A 26,589-nucleotide genomic window follows, 5' to 3' on the forward strand; every position below is an offset into this window, starting at 1 on the left:
AGTATTGTTTCTATAGAATAATAACTGTTGGCCTATAGTTTTCAACTGATGGATTAACAAATTTCATATTTACAGATGACTCCCACATTTAAAAATATTGAGACCCCTTCCTTCATTTACAATCTGTAAATAGTATATTAAACTTCTTTACTCAGTCTGAAGGCTTCATGATAAAGTTTTGGTTATATGTGGTCATAGTAAAGTTTGAGTTTTGAAGCCATCCTCAAATAGGAACTTAGAAATAAATATCCAGACCAAAGAAAAAAGGGGGGAAAAGTTGGGGTCTGTCAATATAATTGAGACTATTTCTGAGCCCCTCCACCCCCATGGCTTGTTACATAAGGGTGTGCTTGTATACGTGCATGTGAATGCATGTATGTACACAGTTAACAAAATGTACACAGTTAAAATGAGCAGGGAGTTTTATTTTTGAGTTAGGAAAGTGATACAAAGTGCTGATGGATGGAATTTACCATCCCTACCTACCACAGCAAGCCACAGGGCTAGCCCACATTTAAAGTAGCAGATCAACTCAGTTTCTGGGTTTTAGCTAGCGTTTTCTGTGGAAATATTTTCACGGAGGAAATTAATGAAAAAGTGGGATTCACTGAACAGAAATATACTTACGTTCAGCTTAGAGTGCCTCTGTTTAGGATTATAACATAACTAATACTGAGAATAAATGTTATCAGTATTTTTACAATCAGTTGTCTTTGCATGTATGTTTTAAATGATAATCTAATTTTGCCATACGTAGTCTAGTCTCCTATTTGTGAATTATAGATTGGCTTGGTTGTCTTATAAAGTAGCTATCTATCTGTGAGATACACAAATAAATATTCATAAAGGTCTGTCTCTTATTTTTTATAAATGCTGATTATTTTCACATTACATAAATAAATCCTTTGGGCCTGCATGATGTATCATACTCTAGGAAATATCATAGAGCACACATTTTATATACTTCATCAACCTGAATAGAAGTATTTAAAACCAAATTTAAGATCGACAGTATACCAGTATGTGCCTTTTTATTTAAAGGAACTCCCTAATTTAATTGTTTTACTTTCTGTTTCAGATTTTTTTGTTGTGTCTCTGATTATTTTGTATGTTTTCATATTATTCATCATGTTGCATCCAGTTGCCTCTATTGACCAGATTCTTCAGGTAAGGCTTAAGCACATCAATTATTACTGATTGTCTGAGGAGTAATAGGATCTGGGATAGCAGTGGTAAATAAGACAGTAGTGGAAAATGACACATTAGTATCACATAGCCAAATGAGACTTCTGGATGATTGCTAGGGCTTAAGATCTGTCCCCCTCCTCTGCTCTTATGTTACTGGGGAAAGAAACTAAACTGTCTTTGTTTCTTTTTTCCAGGATCTCTTCTTTCCTAATTTTCGAAGATCCAGTTATATTAACCCAAAGGGAGCATAATTAAAACAGCAGCCTTTATTGACTACCTGATATTTTTCTTTCCTGTTTCTTCATTCTTTGCTTCTAGTTCCATTTCCCTTTGTCCACAAACAAATTAAATGTCCCTTGGTCTTTAAAAATAAAAGAACATTGATTCCATTATTTGACCCGTCCCTTACCAACCTACTTCTTGAGTAGTCTGCCTGTGCTGCCTCATCACGTGCTGTCCATTGAGTTCTTATTCTCGTTCTCATTAAAAACTTTATGAAACATGAAATACTTGTTTTATACAAACGAATATGCATACACGTTTAAGTTGTTAATCATAATAGCAATAAAATAATACCTAGGAGTCCAACATGTAACCTAAAAAAAAGGTAGCATTACCAACACCAGTAAGGCTCTATTGTGCACCTTTCTCCAAACACCCAGAGGGAACCACTACCTCATTGTCTTACTTTTCGCTATACCATATATGTATGAAGTCTTAAAAGATAGTTTTGCTTACTTTTGAACTTTATGAAAATGGTATCTGGTGATTGCTGTTTTACTCTGACTTGCTTTTTCCCAAAAGCCTTATTATGATGCTGCATGCATTTCATTTCCATTCTATATAGTATTCCGTTATAGGAATATACCATAATTCACTTCTCAGTTCTCCACTGGTAAATAACTGGATTGTTCATAGACTTTTCCTGAATTAATGGTCCTGATGTAAACATTCTTATACACGTCTCTTAGTGTAAGGGAGTGAGTAACATCAAAGAGTTCATCCCAAGTACAAGCAGCAAGGGGGTGGTACAATGCTGTTGAGAATTTAAAACCAGCAATAAAGCCCACTAAACGTCCATCTGCTAGAAATACCACCTTGTCGTGGGAATTCTAAACAATGTCAGTGGTAAAATACTCCTTCCATTACCACCTGCCCTACCTTGGCATACCACTAGGGCAGACCGTCTTCTGGTGTGTTCTAGTATAAGTTTGAGCACGTGCTCTTTAGCTTTCTGAGGTTCCAGTTGTTTTCCAAAGTGATTATACCAATTTATACTTCCATCAGTGTATGAGATCTTTTGTTCTACATCTTTGCCAATGTTTGTCTAGTGGGTGTAAAGTGTGATATGACTTTGTAAGTAATTTTGATATATGGTTGGATGGGACCCCTACCCCCACCTCACATTGTTCATCATGATCTTTTTGGCTGTTCCTGAGCTTTTCCTCCCCTGTATACATTTTAAGTTTATACCAGGATAAGCCCTCTTGGAATTTTTATTAGAATTACACTGGGTTTATCAAAAAATTGAGGGGGAGAATATCTCTATTTCTTCAGAATATCTTTCTCCCTAAAGGTGTTTTTTTTTTAAAGAAGATGTTGGGTGGTAGGAGATTATTAATTTATTTATTTTTGCTGTGTTGGGTCTTCGTTTCTGTGCGAGGGCTTTCTCTAGTTGTGGCTTGAGGGGGCCACTCTTCATCGCGGTGCGCGGGCCTCTCACTATCGCGGCCTCTCTTGTTGCGGAGCACAGGCTCCAGACGCGCAGGCTCAGTAGTTGTGGCTCACGGGCCTAGTTGCTCCGCGGCATGTGGGATCCTCCCAGACCAGGGCTCGAACCCGTGTCCCCTGCATTAGCAGGCAGATTCTCAACCACTGTGCCACCAGGGAAGCCCTCCCTAAAGGTTTTTATACACATTTTTGTTAGATTTATTCCTGTAGTATTATGGTTTTTGTTCCTCTGATAAATATCTGTTTAAAATTGTATTTTATAGTCCTTTTATGCTGGTGGAAACAGTGCAGTTGTTTTGGATATTCATCTCGTATCCATCAGCCTTGTCAAACTTTATTCTTAAAATTTTTAGATTCTCTAGGATTTTGTTTTAGACAGTTATCTATAAATAGTGACTTTTTTTGTTTCTGACATTTCAGTCCTTATTCCTTCTATGTGTTTTGCATGTCTGTTAACCACACGAATGTTGGTGTGATAGTGATGTACTTGTCCTGTTCCTGACTCTACAGGGAGTGTTCCTAGTATTTCACCACTGGATATATTGTGGGCTGTAGGTTTCTGGTATATACTCTTTATCGGGTTGAGGAAGCTTATTTCTATGGTGGTGTTAACATAAATAGACGTTTAATTTTATCTAATCCTCTTTCTACAGCTGTTGAAATGATCACATAGTGTTTCTTCCAGGAGAATGTGGTGAATTACAGTTGACTGATATTCAAATGTTGAACCAACACCATTCCTAGGATAAATCCAACTTGGTCATGATGCATTCTTTTTTATATCTGCTGGATTTGGTTGACTATAATTTTGTTTAGGATTTTTGCTTGTGGTTGCATGAGTGAGATCAAACTTGGTTTTCTTTTCTTGATGTATTGACAGGTTTGGGCATCAAGCTTATAAGCACTTTATGGATGAGCATTCCGTTTCATGGACTTTTCCGTATTTTAACTAATCCCTTTAATGGATATTTAGGTTGTTTCCACTGTTTTGCTATTATAAACAATGCTGTATTTGCAGGTTCTTGCACACTTCATTAAGAAGGACAAATGCATATTTAGAGGTTAATGTCAGAAGTAGAATTGCTTGGCCCAAGGGTATCTAGAATTTGAATTTTTATAAATACTATGTTATTGAACTTTGAAAAGGTTGACAGTTTATAGTCCTACCAACAGTGTATGAGCATCTGTTTCCCCACACGCTTCATTCAGGGATTTAGATAAGCACTTTAGGCAAAAGAAGAAAATAAAACACATTTATATAATATTTCTCTCACCACATGCCTTCTACTTCACAGCCAAATTATTTTTTGAAAGAATGCTACATGCAACTCACCTCTCACACTCATCAACTAATCTAATCTGGCTACTACCCCTGCCAGTCTACTGAAACTGCCCTTGCCAAGGCAATTAACAACCTTCTTGTTAAGTCCAGTGGATTTGTACCCCTGATGTGTGTGTGGTTTTCTTTTTCCCCTCAGTCTTACTTGTCTCCTCAGCAGTATTTGACAAGTTAGCCATGCCATCGTTCTTGAGACATTCTCCCTGGAATTCTGTGATGCTTTGCTTTCTTCTGACCTTTTCCTACTTCTTCTGTGACTCCTCATTCTCCATTGTGGTTCCAAACCCTGTGCCTGTGTCTTAAATGTTAGTGTTCCACACATTTGTGTTCTTGTCTTACTCTATCCATTCAGGTGACCTCATCCTTAATTGTGGCTTCCCCTGTAGTTGCCATCTATGTGTTGAAAACTCGTGACTTTTTTTTTTTTTTTGCAGTACACGGGCCTCTCACTGTTGTGGCCTCTCCCGTTGCGGAGCACAGGCTCCAGACGCGGAGGCTCAGCGGCCATGGCTTACGGGCCCAGCTGCTCCGCAGCATATGGGATCTTCCCGGACCAGGGCACAAACCCGTGTCCCCTGCATCGGCAGGCGGACTCTTAACCACTGCGCCACCAGGGAAGCCCGAAAACTCCTGACTTTATACCCTTAGCCTAGCCTCACAACTGAGCTTTAACCTGAATATCCACTAACATACTGAACATTATATGCATGGTTCACCCATCAGTTCTCTCAGTCAACATTTAAAAAACTAAGCTCATCATGTTCTCCCTCAACCCTGCTTCGACTCTGTTTTTTTTTTTTTTTCGATTCTGTTTCTTGATACTCCCATTTATCCAAGGCAGAAGTATGTGTGTATACTTGTCTTTTCCTTCTCTTTTCACGGCCAGTCTGGTCCTAGATTTTCTCAGGTTTCTTATTCTGTATCCCTGTCTCTCTCTTTACTCCAATCCCATCTGCCACCTAAAAGGAAACTATTGTTTCCTACTCAAAACACTTCTGACCCCAGATGTGTGGGGTTGTTTCACACCAGCCAGTTCTCTGGACACCAACTGGGTGTCTTGCAGTTCAGTTTTAACACTAACTACCTGGGGCGAGCACAGACCCTGCGAGTTAAGGGCATGGTCCCACAGATTGCCCCCACTCCAGGCACCAGATGCAAGTCGCAGATTGTCACCTGTACTTCTTCTGACCAACCAGCTATAAGTCATGGTTCCCACAACCCTCTTCTCAGCTTTGGTAATTTGCTGTAACAGCTCACAGAGCTCAGTGAAACACTTACGTTTATTGGTTTATTATAAAGAATATAATAAAGGTACAGGATACAGCCAGATGAAGAGGTACATAAGCCAAGGTCTGGATGGGTCCCGAGCGCAGGAGCTTCGGTCATATGCCATTGGGATGCTTCACCCTCCCAGCACACGGATGTGTTGACCAACCCAGAGGCTCTCCAAACTCTGTAGTTTAGGGATTTTTTTAAAATGGAGGTATCGTCATATAGACATGATCAATTATTAACTCGATCTTTAGCCCCTCCCCTCTCCCTGGTCTTTCTGGTGACCAGCCCACATCCTAAAGCCCATCAGGAGTAACCTTATTAGGGCTTTCCTGGTGGCGCAGTGGTGGAGAGTCCGCCTGCCGGTGCAGGGGACACGGGTTCGTGCCCCGGTCCGGGAAGATCCCACATGCCGCGGAGCAGCTGGGCCCGTAAGCCATGGCCACTGAGCCTGCGCGTCTGGATCCTGTGCTCCGCAACGGGAGAGGCCACGACAGTGAGAGGCCCGCGTACCACAAAAAAAAAAAAAAAAAAAAAAAAGAGTAGCCTTATTAGAACGAAAACATTCCTGATACCCAGGAAATTCCAGGGGATTTAGAAGCTCTGTTTAAGATATTCCTATCTCTCCCACCACTCAGGAAATTGAGTTTATATATAAACTCAATTTATATATAACTCAACTCTCAGATATAAATATATCTGAGACCAGATATATTTATTTCTCATTATGTCTGCCACCACTGTAGTTCAGGCTACCATCGTCTCTTGCCTGGATCAGTATAGCAGTCTCCACCCCTCAAATCCTTGCTGAGCCGTAAGTGTCTTTCTAAAACATGCTTTATCATGCCACTCCTCGGCACTTGACACAGGTACTAGTGTGTACCTAGGTACTCAGTAAATATTTGCTGACTAAAGAGATCAATGTATGGAGGAGATTTATTTCCTTCTTTCTTCTTCTCTTTTTTTTAGGCCTTAGAAATTAATCACAGGTTTTAAAGTGAAAACTTCCTTCTTAAATTGATCTGCACAGTTCTTTTTATGAATTTGTCTTTAAACAGTGTAGAGTTTTGAGTAGTACTTCATTATTAGATCAGTATCTACTTCATTGTTTAAAGATAGGACTTTATTTTTTAAATAGAGACTTGTTAGAAATTCATGATCTAGTAGAGCATGGGCTTTTGAGTTTGAATAGGATTTGTCTCTTAAGTTCGACCACTTTAATGTGTCTTTTAAACCTTGAGTTACTTCACTTAGCGTTTTATCATCTGAAAAGTGGGTATAGTATCTACCTTGTGGCATTGTTGAGGATTGAGTAGATAGTGTATGTGAAAGTGTTTGGTGTATAATAGGAATTAAATAAATTTGGAAATTACGATATAATGCTATAATATCAACTACGTACTATATTAACATAATTTTTGTCTTACAGATAGTGTGTGTACCATATCAGTGGCGTGTAACTATGCTCATCATTGTTCTTGTCAATGCCTTTGTTTCAATCATGGTAGAGGTAAGCACTTTACATAATTAAGTGGCTGCCTTGCTGCTTTGCAATTCTTGGTGATTTAATGGTAATGGGGGAAATGGATACATTATGGAAGCCCACAAAGAATTTCAGTTTCATTGCAGTTAAATTCATTTAGTTTTCTCTTCTCAACTTTTCCATGAGCTAATAATAGTCATATTGAGAGATAGGACGGAATTCCCTGATGGTCCAGTGGTTAGGACTCCGTGCCTTCAGTTTCAAGGGTGTGGGTTCGATCCCTGGTTGGGGAGCTAAGATCCCGCATGCCATGCAACGTGGCCAAAGAAAGAGAGAGATGATTTAGCTGAAGTCATAGGTGGGAGAAAATAAGCAGTTATAAATCAAAAATTAGTGACTGAGAGAAAGGAGAGAAGATTGGTGCTCAGGTGGCCCATAAACTGGTAAACCAGTGGCCATGAAATCAGAGCACCACCCAAGTCCTGTGATGTACAGTAAAATCTCCCATTTAAGGGAGGAAAGGGAGGGGGCTCTCTCCATGAAGTATAGTAAATCTTAATCATTAGAGAGTTTATTGAAATTGTAAAATAGTGACCATGATGAACTTACCCAGTCTCAGCCTGATTGCTGGAACTTCTTCCTTGGTATTTACTTCTAAGTTTTCCTTAGAGGGAAGAGGTCTTAAGTACTCTTTGATCAATTTTATACTGTATAGTTATTCTCCTACTAGGATGCCTTTAGGTCAACTTCTCTAAAAGGAGATAGTAGGTTCTCACTTGCTGCTTATTAATAAAATTTGGTCTGTTCTCAGAGCTACTATTATTCACTCTTACAGTAGCAGTATGCCAAATGAAGAAGGAGATACAGTTGTGATTTTTAAGTTAAGGCTTTCATAGAGTAGGCTTTTGAATTAAAATTAGGTAATTTGTGGGAAACATGTATACTTTAAAGATAATGGCTGTAGACTTGGAAATTATGTTTAATTTGATATTTTTCTAAAAGATGACTTGGTATTTAAATTGGGGCCATAGTGGACAGCATGGTTATTACGGTACTGATCTTTTTAGGTTGCCCATTTTAATGTATTTTTGCTGTTTTATGGACAGTAGAAAGCATGTCCAAGATACTGTACTTTAAAAGCTTTCCTTTTTCTATAGTATAAGTTCATCTTTTCACTCAAATGTTATTTAAGATAAAATCTTTTTATAAAACAGAATTTCTAGGGAATCCTTTCTTAATCTCCCTTAATTTATTCTTGCTTACTATCAAGAGAATTATTTTTCATCATATGCATATAGATATAGTTGTATATAGATAGAGATAACTCAATTCACTGTTAAGAAAAATACTTCAGATTATAAGCATTATTTTAATATGGGAAAGCCCTGAGGATTCATATAAAAGCTATACTTCGTAGAAAATTTATCAAGAATTTTATGATGATTTATATTTGTTACAAAAGTCCTGTTGTTATTCTTTGTCCTTTTGCAATATAAACTGAAATCCTCTATATGAAAGCCAAATCATGTTTTTCACGTATGTCTCAGCATTGTGTGAGCCTTTTTAAATGTACGCATTAATAAACAATGACATAGTCATTTTTAATTCTTAACTCGCTGGACTATCTCTCAGAACTTCTTCCTTGACATGGTCCTTTGGAAAGTTGTGTTCAATCGAGACAAACAAGGAGAATATCGCTTCACCACCACACAGCCACCACAGGTTGGAAATCAGCCCTTACTCTCAATTCTTCACGTCAGTTGTGTACTCTGCATTGTGTAGGGTGGTGTTCTGTTGTGTGTTGCTCAACCTTTTCCTCTATGCCTGGCATTTCATTTTTTTGTAAGGAGTCCTAGAAGATTCATGGCAAATATTTGTTACAGTCTTTTTAGGACTTCAGAAATTTCATAAGTCTCTTTTCCATTCCAATCCGTATCTTCTCTGTGTGTGAAGGTCTTGTTCTCAGTGGTAAATTTTTCCATTTCTGTGTGGCTTAAATTTTATGTTTTCGGTTTTTATGAGTCCCATTAGAGGCTAAATGAGATTCATGTAAATAAAGTTATGGAATGGGAATTGTTTCTTCATGGATCAGAGTCCAAAGGTCAAAATTCTGAGGAATTATTTCTGATTTCTTGTCAGTTACTGTGCCTTAATTTTGGGTGACTTTTTGGTTTTCCCCAGCATATGTCTCTCATCATTTAGAAACATTTTCAGAGAGATAGTGTTCATTTTTATACAAACCATGGTTTAAGGACTTTTGACTTTCTTTGTGGTGAAAAGAAAAGAGAAGCAGATGAATAAAACCCATTTTTTGGTGTTAGGATGTTGAAATTCTTGATAGAAAATATAGGTTAGTCTTGTTTTTTAAACCAGTACCATTGAATCACAGCTCTGAGCAGCTTTTTGAGTATAGAGAACTTGACAGCATAAAGTTCCACTCCCTCATTATTGTGCCCATTGCTGTTTGTAGGTGGGCGATATGCTTTATACACATGAGTTCTAAACCTTTCACTCATCCCAAGCCAGAAAGCAGCTTTCCGAATTCAAGAGGATTCCCTGGCGTGGGTCACTCACTTATTTTTAGCCTTCTTTTACCTGAGTAGCTGTGTCCTGAGCTTTGCTTTGGTAATTCATCAGGCTTGATGCCTGGTGTAGTAGTGTCACAGGATCACTTTATAAGAAGTTCTGTAGACCGCCATTTCCTTTTCTAATGCTTGATGATGAGTAAGGATAGTTTTGTAATAATGTGATAAGTCTGGAATCTGCTTTAGTTTCTTTTTCTCAAAGCAGTGTAAGGCACAGTTGTCCCTAGTAAGTATGACTAGAGCTGTATTAGAGAGAGGCTCAAGTCCCTGAGCTACATCTCCTCTGTGTCTTGGTTACCTCACTACATTGCTTCAAAGGGTTAACTTTGGGTCCTATCATCAGTCCTCATATAAAATATTTGTACTGGCAAGGACTTGGCCAAGGAAAACATTTCCATTGTTTTTAGCTTTTCCAAAGAGATCTCCAACTATTGATCTAAACAGGAAACGCAGGTTCTGAAGAGGAGCTGTACCCTAAGTCAAAAGTGGGTATCATAAAGCTCCTTTAAAACATTCGAATTGGAAAGCCTTCCTTACTTTTCAACCAAAATTAAATGGCAGAAAATTCTATAATTTGCTACATCTTTTTTCTAAAATTGTGTCCTCATTATTTTTAAGAGTTTGTGCCTCTTATGTGAGGTTGTACCTCTGAAGTGTTCTGGGGAGAGAGTGGTCTGAGCAGGGAGGCTCCCACCGGCCCCATGTGTTTACCAGTTCTGAGCACCACTGAGTAGACAAGACGTTTGGCCTTCAGTTTCTAGGGTCATGTTTTAAGAAAGCATTTTTTAAATCATTGGCTTCAGAAAAGAGAGTTCTTATAACCTCTTAGCACAGAATGCTGTGCTTTCATCTTCCAACGCTTCCGTTTGTAGTTTGCTCTCACTGTTCATATTTGTGACCCTTGGAGAGCCCATCCGTTAGTCAGATTACTGTAAGGCTGTAGTTCTCAATTAAGGGTAATGCCCCCATCCTCCCAGGGACACGTGGCAGTATCTGGAGACGTTTTTGTTTGTCACAGTTGGCAGGGGGTGGGGGGTGGGGGTGAGGTTGCTCCTAGCATGTGGTGGGTGGAGCCTGAAGATGCTGCTGAGTAAACATCCTACAGCAGCGCCCACGACAAAGACTGTCTGGGCCAACATGTCAGCAGTGCCGAGGCTGAAAAAGCCTGCCATAAGGTGAAAAAGCAAGTGAAGATGAGAGTGACCTGCTACACCTAGGAGCCCATTCTGTGCTCTTTCCTACCAAGAGTCCCATGAGGTCTTCTAAGATCGCAGCTCTCAACCTTCTCTGTTAATGTCGGGGGAAGAACAGCCATATTTCTTCATTCCTTCCTTACCATACAAACCCAGACACCATTGAGTAAGGTTCGAAGTTTCACAGCTAAAGACCCTGGACTAGGCTCCAGGTCTTAATGCAGTTGAGTTATGAAGTCGAGAACCTCACCTAGAAATCTCAAGTAACCACGTCCAAAATATCTGGTGATCTGCAAGACAGCTATGTAACACCTCCAGAATCCTTCCAATCTTCAGGTGTTTCTAACTTCGTTTTATACATAAAGAAACAGCATTCAGTCAACTTGCCGTGGTTATGCAGCTTATGAGTGGCAGAGCTGGGAGTTGAAGCCAAGGTTTCTGATTTCAAGAGGAGTGTTTTTTCCACTGTGCCACACTGTCTCACATTATAAGGCCACAGAGATGCAAACTAATAGAACAATCAAGTGACAAAATGGAGACAAAGAACAGCTACTGTTTTCAAAACCTACTTTTTATGGTAGATACTGTGAGGCATTTTGTATAAATTCTCTCTAGTTGTTACAACCACCTAAGAGGTTAGGGTAGAGAGACTGAAGATATCCGTGTCTTCACAGATGAGGAAACAGTGTTAGAACTGGAATTCAGGTTCAGTTTTATCTGGGCCCAGGACATAATATTTCTGTAACAGAAAGCCTCCATCTGGTCTTTAAAAACGAAATAAACCTTTAGGTGTCATTTTATTTAATAGTAGACATTTTAGATATTATGTTTATTTGGCCCGCTGAACATACATACAGCTAATCTAATTTAGATACAGAAAGATTTTTATATAATAGTCACTTATTTCCTACAGTGGTTCTTTTTCTTATTAATGCACAGTGGCCTCAGTAAATGTCCATTGAATCAAATTGAAAACAGGTTAAATAAACCATTTGTAAATAATCAAAGTTAAAACTTTTATGTAACTAATTATTTTTTTTTCTGTAGTGATCTTTAGTAGCTCCAGATGTTAATACTTATTCTCTGACAAAAAAAGAAAAGAAAAAAAAAAAAACATTCCTGAGATGCAGTGATTCTCAAGTAAGGATACTCATCACAAATGCCTTGAGCTCCACCTTTGATCTACTGAATGAGAAGTCTTCAGTGGAGGGGCCCATCACCTGTGTTTTTCTGTACAGCTTTACCCGTGTTTGAGATCTGTGCTTCATATTCTCTTTTGAAGAAGCGTTTGTGCCTACCCTGTGTCTGGTAAACTGAGGCTGCTTAGTGGTTAGATGTGGAACTGGAGTCATACCGTCATGTATTTTGATAATGCCTGAGAATGTGTCCTGATTATGTTTCCCTTTTGGGGGAAAAATCCAGATGTTAGCTGTAGTCTTTATGCCACTTAGGATATTATTCGAGTTTATTTAGATAGAATGCTCATTCTGATTGTGTTTGTCTTATATTCAGGATTGGTATGGAAGAAGAGTTTTATGAAAACCACAGCACCATTACAACATTTTCCCCATAAGCATGGCTTTATATCTTACATACTGCCTATGAAAACATTTCCTAAAAGACACTGCTAGGAGTTAGCTGGCATTGGGGTTCTGGAATGAGCAGCTTGGACTGGTCTAAAAAGCAGGAGAATTTTAGCTGTAGATCTTTTTAAAAGTTCTTTGTGTTTTTTCTGCTGGGCTGTGGTAGCCACTTTGCCTTCTCTGAGGGATACACTTGGTTATTTAACCACTCCTTTCAGGAGCAAATCACAAGATCCAGTTGCTGGGGCTCCTGTGTTCTGCTTCAGAGACTTACCCTAGATGTTAGGCGAGGCCTTGGTGCTCATTCTAAGCCCCGTGACGCTTCATCTTTTCCCTCTCCTTGTGCAGTGCTTGCCTTTGTCCTATTGCCACTGTCTTTTCTCCCTCGATTTAGTTCTATTCTAGCATGCCTGTAGCACTGTTTATTTTCTGTACCAGTGAATTATGTTGTTTAAGGATGTCTGTGGTATGCTTGTGTTTGTAAATGAACAAGCCTATGCTTGCTTATAGTGTATTTTTTGTTTATGCTGTTTGGGGGAGGTGAGGGTACAAGAACAAAATATGAGTCTAATTGTAGTGGGGGGGGATCCCTAGTGCTCCTTGTGACTGAATTTATTTTTAAAATTATAACAGGTGTATGTTGCTTTTAATAGGGACATGAGGATTTTTGTTTAAAAAAGCATGCACATTAATGTGAATTGTGATTCAATTGTGATTCTGTTTGCAGTGGATTTCATTTTAATTTTATTGCTTGCCTCATTTTCCACAGGTGGGGAAATGATGGATTTTATTATTTTTTTTGTGTGTGTGTGTGTATGTCTTACATTTGAATACACTTGGCTGTGACTGTCCTTAACTCAGCCTGTTTTGCATTGCTTTCAGCCCAGCTGGCTCATCTGGACAGACAAGGCTTATATGTTTCTGCCTTTTTTTTTTTTAAAGTCAGCATTCACCATTCGCCCTTTTCTGTGATCCTTTAACAATGCTACTTGCTGTAAAATAAAAAGTGACAGCTTTCACATTGATTTAGGAACAATGAATTTTTTTTCCCCTGCAATTAGACGGAAGAATTTAAACACATTGGGGAAGAGATAGGTCCAAGTAGTGAACTGTCGCCTCAGATTAAATATTAAGGTTTGTCATGTATACACCTATACTGAAAAGGAATTCTTTGTTATTTGGATCACCTGAAGAGTCCTATAGCTAACCTCTTCTATATTCTAATGCTAAATGTTTTCTTGTGGACTTCCTTTGAGGTGATGGTAATAACTCTGCTTTTAGCTATGACAATAAAGAGGCTACTAGATGAATAATCCTCAAATTTGTATCCCCACTAACCCACCCCACCCCTAATCTGTATCCCCACTAACCCACCCCACCCCTGATCTAATATAGCTTACTTGTGACAAACCACAGTCTTTGCCTTTAAATTCTTGGTAATGGTGCAGCTTACACTGTTTTGTCGACAGAGTAAACTAGAAGGCCTTCAAAAGCATGTCGTTATTGTGTATCACGCTCTCTGCCGCATGCCCACCCCCAGTTTTGAAGAAGGAGAGAGTAGTAGGTTCCTGGTGGTTGTCTCAGTACGATGAGACCTATCAAGTCAAAGTATGAAAAAGTTTTAAAGAGTTTTCATTTTAAAGTATTTTTGCTATTCTCCATTGGCCAATTTAGAAACCTGTGTTTCAGGGTCTGTGTTATAGCAAATTTGCCTTTCTTGATCATGAAGATATTTTGAGAGTTAACATTAGAATGCTTCCGGAATTTTGTGAGATTACAGCTGACCCTTGAATAATGCCAGGGTTAGGGTTGCTGACCCTCCCCACAGCCAAGAATCTGCTATGATTTATATAGTTTATAGGCCTTCTGTATACAGGGTTCCTCCATATCTGCAGATTCAACCAACTGTGGATCATGTAGTACTGTAGTATTTGCTAAAAAAAATCCACACGTAAGTGAACCTGCACAGTTCAAACCCAGTGTTGCTCAAGGGTCATCTTTACTTCAGTTGAGCTTAGACCTGGTTGTAGCCTAGGTTATATGTTGATGGCAAAACAAAACAACCTGGGATTTAAATTTTGCTTTGTAGAAGAAACATCCAAAATAGTTAAGAATTGACTGTTCTTCAGAGGTGAATATAACTACAGGTCTCAGTATAGTCATTTAGTTTTATTTCATTTATTTCCGGTTCCAATTAAGACAAATTCTGAGGGCCTGTATTGAATTTACATTTTTGTACAATAACCAGGGACTCTGCTTTCTTGTTCTTCAAGAACTATTTATCTAAGATCACATCCAGTAAAAACATTGGGATTGATCCGAAGGAATTCTGTGACAGCAGAGCTTTTTATAATGAAATAATACTAAGAATTAGTACTTGCTTTATAGTTTTGTATGTACCTCTTTCCAGTTGTGGAGCACCAAGGGGAAACCATCATTATAAAATAAAATTGTTTTTATGTTAATGAGAATGTGGTTTTAAAAGAAGTGATTGACATTAAGCATGATCTAAGTTCTGATTTTGACCTAACAGTATTTACATAATGCTTTGAAAGGTGATATTAACAGTAGCAGTGGTATCTTTACACTGTTTTCTTTCAAAAATGATCAGGTGGTTAAGTTGCTAGAAGCAGTAGTACCAAAAGATAGTTTAGAATAGAACGAGGGTTTTCATATTAAATATTAAAAATTTTTTCTCTGAATAGTTCGAAGTTATCCTTAATACATCAGATGTTTTATGTTATGGAATCACAGACTCCAGATATACAAGTTATTTTTAAAATGTATCTGCATACAGGAGGAAGTAGGAACATAGAACTAAATAAAATGAAGTATAAATTACATGGATACTTTAGAAATATAATCTTAAAAAAATAATGTTCCTAAATAATGGAAAGCTGACTGTTTTTTAAGCGTGGATTTTTTTTTCTTTCCTTCATGTATTTGTTGTGCCCAGAAGTAATTTCCTCTTATTTTTCTGTGCTGATGAACTGTGCTTTAACAAACTTGTTAAAAACAACAGCTCTTAATCTACTGGGTGTTCCTCTTTTTCCTTATTTTCTTAGGAGTCAGTGGATTGGTGGGGAAAATGCTGCTTGTCCTGGGCCCTGAACTGTAGGAAGAAGATGCCAAAGGCCAAGTACATGTATCTGGCCCAGGAGCTCTTGGTTGACCCGGAATGGCCACCAAAACCTCAGACAACAACAGAAGCGAAAGCTTTAGTAAAGGAGAATGGATCATGTCAGATCATCACCATAACATAGCAGTGCATCCGTCTCAGTGGCATTCTAGTAGCAGTATTGAGGAGAATGTAAACGTAGGACTTAACCTGATCCTGTGCGTCAGAATGGCACCCTTTCAATTTATGTCCCTTCCAGTATAGTAGCTGATTTGAGGGTTTTTTTTAAAACAAAACAAACAAAAAGAGATTAGCCTGCCAGTTAAATTAATAATCAAACTTCAAAGTCCTATACCTTCATTCAGTAACTCTAAATATTATATATATTTCCAGAACTGGCTTGATTGTTATCCTCAGTGATACTCTTTATAGGGTACAGAAGAAAGTTGGTATCTGGAAGGTGTTTAGATATTAGCTTCTAAGACTTTAGTTTATGCCTTTAAATTTATTTTCACAGCCCCCTTATTAGAAAAAGTCATCATTTATTTACAGGCCCTAAATTTGTGGTTGATAAATAAAATGGGTGTTAATTAGCCTCCAATGAAAATAGGTACAAAGCCTGTTTTTATTTGATTTCAGTATTTCTCCCAAAGAAGACTTAGTATGCATACCACCAGTTCCCTTTAATAGCATAGAGTTAGGAGTGAGTTTTATGGTGTTGCAACTCAGGTAATTTCCATTTATGGTTTTATATTTTCTGTACAAACTGCCTGGGTTTTATTTTTTCTAATCAGCAAGGTGCTTCACTGCCTTCTTGAGATGTCCCTCAAAGCTATTAAATGGATCTTGTGCTACGTCTGGTGTCAGTAGTATAATTTGCTTTAGTTAAATGTTGTTGAAGCCTTTTCAGTAGGAAAAAAGCTGATTTCTTTTGGCAGTAGATGTAGATCTCCCTTTCTAATATCTCTTCATACCTATTTTTTTCCTCTCAGGCTTTATATTATTTTAAATGTGTTTTTATTTTCTCCTACGTCTTTAATTACCTAAAGACATAGGATAATAGTTTTTTGTTTTTTAGTTTTTTGAGTTAGAATTTTACCTCCTAAAATTTTAAAGGTTTGATGTATGTCTCTCCTGTTAATAATGAGGCTTAAAAAAATGAGTGGTTTTGAATGACTGCTATTTTTTCAAAGCTGTATGAACCTGGCGAGTTTGTTTTATGCCATTAGGTGGCGCCAGAGGTCAGAGTTTACCTATTTTGGATTGGGTGTTTACGAATGAGCGTATTTGGTTGTGGAAATTTCTGGGAGGAAAAAAAAAATGAAATAAAGTTTAAAAGAAGAGTCATTCATTGAGCCAAAAGAAATGTGGAAGATATTTTTCACCTTTCTGTCTTGCCTGGTTAATGTTTAAATTCTAAACAAAATTAAGGTAATTTAAAAATGCCTTTATAGGTAAGATCCAGCAGTTTGGCAAAGACCAAAGTTCTGATAAACAAGAAAACTGATACTGCTGTAAAGTGGACACTAAAATACTAAGACTGTGTGATCTTATCCTGTGCTCTTCCTTGACCGGTAGCATGCTTGTGCTTTCTACTTCTAGCTGATCATTATTTTCCTGATACATATTTACCAATTTGATCAAATGTTACCCAGAACCATAAAACCAAATGGTTCTCATTTTTTATGCTGCAGAGACCTGATGATTTTTGGTTAACTGTAGAAAAATGTATGTTACACTCAGGATCACTGTTAACTGCTGTGGCCACTGATGATTCTTACAAAAATATAATCAAAGTTTTCCATCAAAACAGTATGATACTATATTAATACACATTAGATGATAAGAACAATTATTCCATGAATGATTCTATGAAGCTATGCATCTTAGACCTCTTGAGCTGTGATTAGCACTGTTTTTATAGTTACTCTCTTTATCATTTTATAATTTCCACATTCAGTTCACTTCCAGTACATACGAGTGATAGTCTTCAGTGATCTCCCACAATTGTAAATTTTATTCTCTGATTTAAATACTGAAGCATATAATTAAAGTAATTGCTAAGTAGCAGCTTAAAAATCCAACTGTCAGATTGTATTTAACATCTTTAAGAGCATGATCATAAAGAGCTATATTTTTGACAACCTCCCCCCTTTTTTAACATTTAGATTTTATAAGGGTTTTATATCACATCTGTCCATATTGTTTTCAAAGGAATGAGGTTTTTAGGTAGGTGGACAAAGCATTTGTAGGAGGTTAGATTTGAACATAGACAAGGTGGGTTGTTCAGGTTGAAATGGATGGCTTCCAGAATGTGATTTGAAGAATGCCTGTGAGTCCAGGTGTGGGTCCTACTTAGTGCCATAGATAGATGAGTCCTCTCTCTGTAGGTCACCATTACATAGTAATCTTGATTCTGAATTTCACATTAAATTATTTGAGTGTATACAGATCTAAATTTTAAAATCTGTACATATGTTATTTTGACGTATTAAGATGAATAAATATTGCTGATTTAAATTTTATTTATGCACATACCTAAAGGACAGAAATGTCCAGGAAAGTAATTGTTAAATAATATGTAACTTTTTAACTTTTTAAATAAATAACAAGATTTTTAATGTGTGTCTCCCTCAGGGTTGTTTAAAGGTTTTTTTCCTCCCTCAGATATAAATAGTGGTAACTATATGTTTTGTATCTTCTAGCACCAACTGCTGTAAAGCAATGCTGCAAATAATGCTTGAATAAAAGTGGCTAAGCCAACAACAAAGTAAAACCTTTTTATATTAGTTTTATAATCCCTACATTCGAAAGCTTTCCAAATTGTACTTGCATTTAAATAAAACTGTTGCAGTTTTTACTATTCATTTTGTTTCCCATGTTTATGAAACTACTGCACAGTTTCAAAGGCATGGAAAATTATATCAGTGTTTATGTACTCTGTTCCCCCAAACGGCTATGGATCCAATGTCCAGAGAAGAGCAAAATTCCAGCTTTAGAAAACATTCTAAGATTTCATGCATGCAGTTTTGACATATCTGAAAATAGGCTTTTTGTATATTTATGGTGGGAGGCGGTTGGGAACTTTTAACAAAATGTTAATTTTTGTACAGTCTGTAGGCATTTACACATATTTTTAATGTATTAAGATTTGGTAATTATGTGCACATTAAATTAATAAAATAATTACTTCCTGTTATGATTTGTGAATTCCCTAAGACTTTGGATTTTTTTAAGTAACTTTATATCAGAAATGATACTGCATCTTTATATTTTTTAAATAGTATTGCTGCTCAAGAATGGTACCCTGATGTCAAAAAGGCATACATTCAGAATTGTACATTCAGCACTGTAAATAACCTTATGAAAAATTTTTGATTGAAGCTGTTCAAAATAAAGATTTGAATAATATATGTAACATTTCTTTTTTCTGTGTCTTTATATACGTTTGTTTGCTCTTTAGTTGCATGAATACTGCCCAAATACTCTGGATTTATTTTCCTGCTTAATACTTCCCCCATTTCTCTCTTTTTTTTTAACTTTGAATTTTTCAAGAAAATAATGCAACTTTCCACACACCACGTCATGTCTGTGACCGGCCCGTGGAAACCCATCAGTCAGATACAGTGTAGAGCCAAATGTTAAGCATCAGGAGGTCTGAGGGAAATGGCGAAATAGAAGACTAGGGACTTGGAATTTATTAGTAGTTGGGAAGATCAGACGCAAAACTAATGCCATGTAAGCCATGGTAAGTTTGAGGGGAAGCGGCATCCATGGATGCAAGAAGAGCGCTCCATGGTACAGGAGACCTTGGAGCTGACTACTGGCCATAGGAATCCCAGAGAGGGCAGGATGTGCTGGCCTTGTGCCTGGGTAGGAGGGCTTTCCTTGTGTCACAGGTTCTGCAGGAGCCATGTGTCCTCTGCTGTGGGCCATGTGGATGGTTGGCTGGTGTGAGACCTAGTTTGAGCCCAAGTTCCTTCCATTCTCTGTGGGTTGTGTAGCAAATGATCGTGTCCCTTGCACCACAGCCTGCAGGTGGCAATACAGTTCTGCATGTCTCTCCTTCCTTTTCCCCCTCCATCTCTGGGTATATACTGCAGGGAAGGACAGAGGGAGTTCTAGGAGTTTGAAAGAGATTGTCCCCGTACCAAGTTGGGGTTGTGGTTACTCTACAAGTACAGAGAGATCGCTGCTGTGCCCTGGCCTTGGAGTCTCTCCCACGGAGGAAGAAAAGCATATCTCATTCGGTAGATACCTGGTTTTGAATGGCCAAACCCTGTAAGCCAGGGTTCTGTGACTGATACAGAAGCTGCCACTTAGGACAGCAGATTCCTGAATTGTTTCATGGATCCAAAATCCAAAGGACTTGAAACACTGGTGCCGTCATTACTTCAGTGCTCAAAGTACTTCTCAGTACGTCATCAATTTGCTCATTGGATCAACTCTGCTCCTCCACTGTCTGCAACTTCTGTGCCCAGTGTTCCCTTCTTGGCCCATCATAATGTCCTCTCTTCAAAATAAAACTTGGAGGTAATTCTCACGGGAGATCTTCCTGGGGAAATGGGCTAAAGAAGCTTCACCCGAACTTGACTCGAAGTCGTACTCTGATTATCCCACAGTGCCTTTTCCCAGGCCTCTGTCATGCTGGCTTCTGGCATCTGATGGGCAAGGGGCCTTTCACTTGGTCTGCCTGTGTGACTGACTCACTGGTCACCAGGGGAGCTGTTCCAGGCTCTGGAGCTTCTTCCCTTGATGTAAGCGGAAAGACCGCTCCGTGGCTTTCCCTGTGTTTTAGGACTGCATATGCTTAGAAGATCATTTCAGTCCCTTCAGCATTTAATGGGCTTCGACTGCATTTGGCGACACTAAAGGCTGAATAGATTTCAGTTCCTTTTCTATAACACCTGACAATGTCGATTTGGGGGACTTTTTTCCCAACGATAAAATAATTTAAGAACCACTTCTGTTGTACCACTGCACTCAGATTTCAGAGGTTAATGTTTATTCTTTTGCAATTCAAGCATTGACTTTTCCCAGTATTTTAAAATACCTATATTCCTACCTTTTTTCTTAAATAATGCCATTTTCCCTTCCAAATCACTTTATATTTGCATTAAAAAAATTTTAAGTGACATTAAGCACATTTGATAAAATTTCAAAGCTCACAGAAAGGTATATAAGGAAGTCACCTTTTTCCTGGTTTCTCCCCCGAAGGGGGGAATACTAAAGTTTCTTGGGTGTATTGTTCTAGAAAAAATATATATGCTCATATGTTTTTAAAAATCCTGCACACATAGAACCCCATGTTATATGCTATGCTGCCCTTGTTTTATGTCATTCAGTGTGTTTTAGAAAGTTATGTCAGGGACTTCCCTGGTGGTACAGTGGTTAAGAATCCGCCTGCCAATGCAGGGGACCCGGTTTCGAGCCCTGGTCCGGGAAGATCCCACATGCCGCGGAGCAAATAAGCCCGTGCACCACAACTACTGAGCCTGGGCTCTAGAGCCCACGAGCCACAACTACTGAGCCCGTGTGCCACAACTACTGAAACCCGCGTGCCTAGAGCCCGTGCTCCACAACAAGAGAAGCCACCGCAATGAGAAGCCCGTGCACCGCAACGAAGAGTAGTCCCCGCTCGCCGCAACTAAAGCCCACGCGCACCAACAAAGACCCAACGCAGCCAAAAATAATTTTTAAAAGTTATGTCAGTACTTGCAGCTCAAATCCATTCTTTTCAAAGTCTGCAAGGCATCCTATTGCATGGATATACTATAATTTAAACGACTACTTCCCTGTTGATGGTCATTTAGATTTTCTTTTTTTCTATTAAAATCCTGCAAATAAGTTTTTGTGTACATGTCTTAATGAGCATTCCCATAGGATATATTTTTAGCAGTGGAACTGCTGGACAAAGAATATGTATGTTTAAAATTTGGTTGATACTACTAAATTTTCCTCCCCAAAGTTTGCTACCATTTATATTCCCACCAATGTAGTATAAGAATATCTACTTCTTCACACTTCATAAAACACTGGATATTTTCAGACTTTATATTTCAGTGTGGTGTTGGTATAGGGATTATCAAATAGCCCAGAAACAGACCCACACAACACTCATCAGATGTTGATTTATGACAGTGCTGACATTGTAGCTCTGAGGGAAGAAGGGATATACATATATAGGAAAGCTGGTTATCCTAATGGAAAAAAATAAAATTGTACTTACATCATACACAAAAGTCAATTCTAGACAGATTAAAGACCTAAATGCGAAGGACAAAATTCTAAAATATAATAATAAGGTGTTATAGGAGAATATTTTTTGGCTTGAGAGGAGAGGAGGAATTATTTTAATAGACATAAAAAAACAAATCTTAAAGATTAATTGCCTATATTAAGACTTCTGTCCATCAAAAGACAGAAAGCAGGTGGAAAGGCAAAGCACAAACTAGATGAAATATCTGTAACACCTACAGTTGACAAAGGATTAGTATCCAGAATACATAAATAATGCCTACAATTCAGTTTTTTAAAGACACAATCATACATACTTTGCATATAGAAAAATGGTCAAAAGAACCCAAATTTCTCAGAAGATGAGGCACAACTGTCCCTTAAAAATATGAAAAGATGCTCAAGTTCATAATTCAATAGGGAAATGAAAAATTAAAACCATACCGAGACAATTATTTCATACGAATGGCAAAAATTAAATTTAAAAAATCAATTCCAAGGCATGGGTGGATATGTACAGGAACTGTCTGTCATACACAGCAGGCGGCAGCATATATTGGCACAAGTACTTTGCAAAGCAGTTTGACATCCCTATGTTCAATTGAACATGTGGACACCCTTCCTTCAACCCAGCAAGGCCGTTATGGAACACATTTGAGAATGTTTTTAGCTTTACTACTCCTAAAATGAAAAAAAAAAAAAAAAATGAGTAGGGCACTTGAGAATGTCCTTAGCCTTATTCCTAAAAGGGGGAGAGGGGAACTGGAGTAGAACTGGAGCAAAACGGCGGAAAAAGGAACACCCAAAGGAAGTGTAGCCCAACCAGGGGTGTGGTTGCTGCAGTGGCCCAGCTGTGTCACTACTGGACACACATCACAGAGTCATATTGTGCCTCTGGGGAGAAACTGCTCTCCCTCCTGCTCTTATCATTCGGCTTTGGCCATAGGACTTGGGTGATATATGGTCTCTTTTTCAAAGTTTGAAGATATTCGTCATTAAAAACCAGAATATGCCCTCTGAGATAGGGTCCTTAACGTGACTTTTATTCTGGGAAAGCCTTTATCCTCAGGATGCAAGGATGCTTCCCTCTTCCTCTGGAAAGTGCCCGATCACACGCAAAGCTCTAAGCCTTTCAGTTGCTTTGGGGTGCAGCACCATTTCAGGTAAGGCCAAATATTTTAAAAATTAGTATGGGCAACTGGAGGGCTCGGTTAGTCTGTACGGATAAGAAATAAAATTTAGTACAAGAAGCAATTCGTTTAAAATTACATGTAGGAAACATTGTTTTGGCCGATTAGTATTGCTGTATTTCACAGATAATTCAGTGCCACGAGTACTCATTTTTATTTAAGCATCTTAGAAGTGATAGCTCCTTATTTATGGCTCAATCAGAGATACTACTCTTAAATTCTAGCTCTGGGACCCTGGTTAAGTTACTTAACCTTTCTGTGCCTTAGTTGCATCATCCTTTAATTGGGGATAATATTAGTACCTAACTCGTAGGGTTATTGTAAGGATTAAGTGAATTAATTTAAATAAAGTGCTGAGAACAATGCATGGTGTAAAGTGATAGGTACTATTACCTACTTTTCTCAGTGTGGTTCACTATGATGGGGTGGTCCTGTTTTAGAGTAAGTTGGCACTGAAGATACAGCATGACTGTGATGAAAGGAATCAGGTGATGGTCGCTGCTGTTTTAACAGACTTTGCTGTTCCCTTCAGGGCTGTAGGTCATAGCCACCCCAGGCTAAGTCATGAAGTCAGGAGCAGGGCTATGTTCACAATGCACACTGCTCTGTGATGTCTGTGAGCTTGACTGTGAGAAAGATTATTTTAATTAGTTCTCTCTATGTAAAGATTTAAAGGTGTTGACTTTTCCATAGCTTGAAAATGCTTTCATTTCAACGATTTGAACTAAGAGTGGAAAATCAGTAAAACGAACGAGGCCTCGTAGTGTAGAATGAACGTCTTTTCACCACCCAGGAAAATCAGCACTCCTAAGAGGGAGACTTAACTTGTACCTGGGTAACATTCAAAGTCAGTGATAATCCTGGCGAAAGGATCATGCAGGGTTACAAGACTGAAATTCGAGCGTTTGTCCTTTGTGTGTTGCCCACAGATCTGCCGCGGTCGCCTTTCCAGACATGCTGAGGAGCGCTCTGCTGTGCGCCGCGCTCGGGCTCCTGCGCGCCCAGCCCTTCCCCTGCCCACCCACCTGCAGGTGCATTTTCCGCGACGCCGCGCAGTGCTCGCAGGGTAGCGTGGCGCGCATCGCGGCGCTCGGCTTGCCCACCAACCTTACGCACATCCTGCTTTTCCGAATGGGCCCCGGCGCCTTGCTGAACAGCAGCTTCAGTGGCATGACCGTCCTGCAGCGCCTAATGCTGTCCGACACCCACGTTTCGGCCATTGCTCCTGGCACTTTCAACGATCTGATAAAACTTAAAACCCTGAGATTATCGCACAACAAGATCACTCATCTTCCAGGCGCGCTGTTGGATAAGCTGGTGCTCTTGGAACAGTTGTTTCTGGACGGCAATGAACTAAAGAGCCTTGACCAAAACATGTTTCAGAAACTGGTTAACCTGCAGGAGCTCTTTTTGAACCAAAACCAACTCGCTTTCCTCCCTGCTAGCCTCTTCACACACCTGGGGAACCTGAAATTGTTGGATTTATCGGGAAATAATTTGACCCACCTGCCCGAGGGATTGTTTGGGGTCCAGGTTAAGCTTGAGAAGCTTCTGCTCCACTCGAACCAGCTCGTGTCTCTGGATTCGGGGCTGTTGGATAGCCTGCGCGCCCTGATGGAGCTGCAGCTCCACAGAAATCACATCCGTTCCGTCGCACCCGGCGCCTTCGACCGTCTGCGAAGCCTGAGCTCTTTGACTCTTTCCAGAAACCGCCTCGAGTTTCTGCCCTCTGCCCTCTTTCTTCATTCGCACAATTTGACCTACCTGACACTGTTCGAGAACCCGCTGGAGGAACTCCCCGAGGTGCTCTTCGGGGTGATGGGCGGCCTGCGGGAGCTGTGGCTGAACGCCACCCAGCTGCGCACCCTGCCTGCCGCCGCCTTTCGCAACCTGAGCGGCCTGCGGGTCCTGGGGGTGACGCTGAGCCCGCGGCTGAGCGTGCTCCCGGAGGACGCCTTTCGGGGCCTCGGCGAGCTGCGGGTGCTCGCCCTGCGCTCCACCGGCCTGGCTTCCCTCCCCGCCGGCTTGCTCCGCGGCCTCGGCGGGCTGCGCCACTTGTCGCTGCGCCGCAACCGGCTGCGGACCCTGCCCCGCGAGCTCTTCCGCAACCTCAGCAGCCTGGAGGAGGTCCAGCTTGACCACAACCAGCTGGAGACACTGCCCGGAGACGTTTTTGAGGCTCTGCCCCGGCTGGCGAAGGTCCTGCTGGGGCACAATCCCTGGCGCTGCGACTGTGGCCTGGGGCCGTTCCTGGCGTGGCTGCGGCGGCACGCGGGCCTCGTGGGTCGAGCCGAGGCCCCGCTGTGTCACGGCCCCGGGCCGCACGCCGGCCTGTCGCTCTGGGCCCTGCCCCTCGGCGACCCCGGCTGCCCGCGCCCCGGGAGCACGCCGTCCCGCCGCCTTGCCCTCGGCTCTTCCGAAGGCCCCCAGCAGCCCACCCTGCCCGCCGCCCCTGCCCGCGCTTCCTTGGGACCCAAGCGCTCCGAGTCCTGGGCGTGGGCCCGGCCGGTGGCCGAAGGCAAAAGTCAGGACCAGAGCCTGTTCTGGGGTCTCTATTTTCTGCTTTTAGCTGCTCAGGCCATAATAACCGGGATCATAGTGTTTGCGATGATTCGACTCGGCAGGCTCTTTCGGAAATTAATCAGAGAGAGAGCTCTGGTTTGAGGCAATGGTAAAACCTTGCAATTAATTAAAACGTGACCAGGGTATTGTCAGACGTGGCTCTGGAGAGAGTCCCGACGGGCTGCCGCTGTCTTCCTCCTGCTTCCTCTTCCTCTTCTCCCATCTCCCTCCCTCCCTCTCTCCCTCTCTCCCTCTCTTCCTCTCTTCCTCTCTCCCTCTCTCCCTCTCTCTTCCCCTTTCAGTCTCACCTCCCATTCCCGCCCCCGCCCCATACCATTTACAGTCAGAAATTGTGGCTGCCTGCTGTGCCTTTGTCTCCTCCGTCGTGTGCATCAGGGCGCGCGGGCAGTGAAGGCCCCTCCCAGTGCCCGCCGTGCCGGCAGGAAGGAGGGTTCTCTCCACTGTTTTCGGAGGGAAGGTGCAAAGGAGGCAGCCACCTTCGGTCCAGGGCCCGCCTCCCGCACCTGGCAGGTGTCTGGTAAATGTTTGTGAAATGAATGAATAACATGAATACAGGGGAATCCAGTGATAATGGCTTTTCCTAGCGGAGAAGATGGAGTGCTCGCTTTATCTACTTTTATTTGAAAAGCAGAATTCTTCCAGTTCTTGGACTTCCCTGGTGGCGCGGTGGTTAAGAATCCGCCTGCCAATGCAGGGTACACGGGTTCAAGCCCTGGTCTGGGAAGATCCCACATGCCGCGGAGCACCTAAGCCCGTGAGCCACAACTACTGAGCCTGCGCTCTAGAGCCCGTGAGCCACAACTACTGTAGCCCGCGCGCCTAGAGCCTGTGCTCCACAACAAGAGAAGCCACCACAATGAGAAGCCTGCACACGGCAAGGACGAGTAGCCCCCGCTCGCCACAACAAGAGAAAACCCGCACGCAGCAACGAAGACCAAACACAGCCAAAAATAAATAAATAAACAAATTTATCTTAAAAGAACTTTTCAAAACAAAAAAAAGAATTTTTCCAGTTCTTTTTCTGTCCTGTTTCTTCTCACTTTATGTATGTCTGACCTGTGGGGTTTTGGGGAGAGCGCGGAACTCC

The 26,589-nt window shown here is 40.5% G+C and overlaps 2 protein-coding genes across 6 annotated transcripts in view; both read left to right on the top strand.

Moving 5' to 3' along the window:
- Positions 1 to 18,906, top strand: part of ATP13A3 (ATPase 13A3) — an 80,349-nt gene extending 61,443 nt beyond the window's left edge. For 4 of the 5 annotated variants that reach the window (XM_082840047.1, XM_082840050.1, XM_082840048.1 and 1 more), the window contains 4 exons: positions 1,079 to 1,167; positions 6,960 to 7,040; positions 8,646 to 8,735; positions 15,440 to 18,906. In XM_082840047.1, the coding sequence (XP_082696173.1) occupies positions 1,079 to 1,167; positions 6,960 to 7,040; positions 8,646 to 8,735; positions 15,440 to 15,637 (458 nt within the window). In that variant the 3' untranslated portion in view covers positions 15,638 to 18,906. The remainder of the gene's footprint in view (positions 1 to 1,078; positions 1,168 to 6,959; positions 7,041 to 8,645; positions 8,736 to 15,439) is intronic. The other variant, XM_082840049.1, reaches the window with a different exon arrangement.
- A 3,949-nt stretch (positions 18,907 to 22,855) lies between these two features.
- GP5 (glycoprotein V platelet) lies at positions 22,856 to 25,583 on the top strand (the record flags this gene model as incomplete). Its single annotated transcript, XM_082839519.1, has 2 exons — positions 22,856 to 22,892; positions 23,872 to 25,583. The coding sequence occupies exon 2, from the start codon at positions 23,874 to 23,876 to the stop codon at positions 25,581 to 25,583; it is 1,710 nt and encodes a 569-aa protein (XP_082695645.1). The 5' UTR covers positions 22,856 to 22,892; positions 23,872 to 23,873.
- Between the last annotated feature and the right edge of the window lie 1,006 nt (positions 25,584 to 26,589).

The sequence above is a fragment of the Leucopleurus acutus genome, assembly GCF_964270905.1.
Source record: "Leucopleurus acutus genome assembly, chromosome: 5".
Classification (NCBI taxonomy): Eukaryota; Metazoa; Chordata; class Mammalia; order Artiodactyla; family Delphinidae; genus Leucopleurus; species Leucopleurus acutus.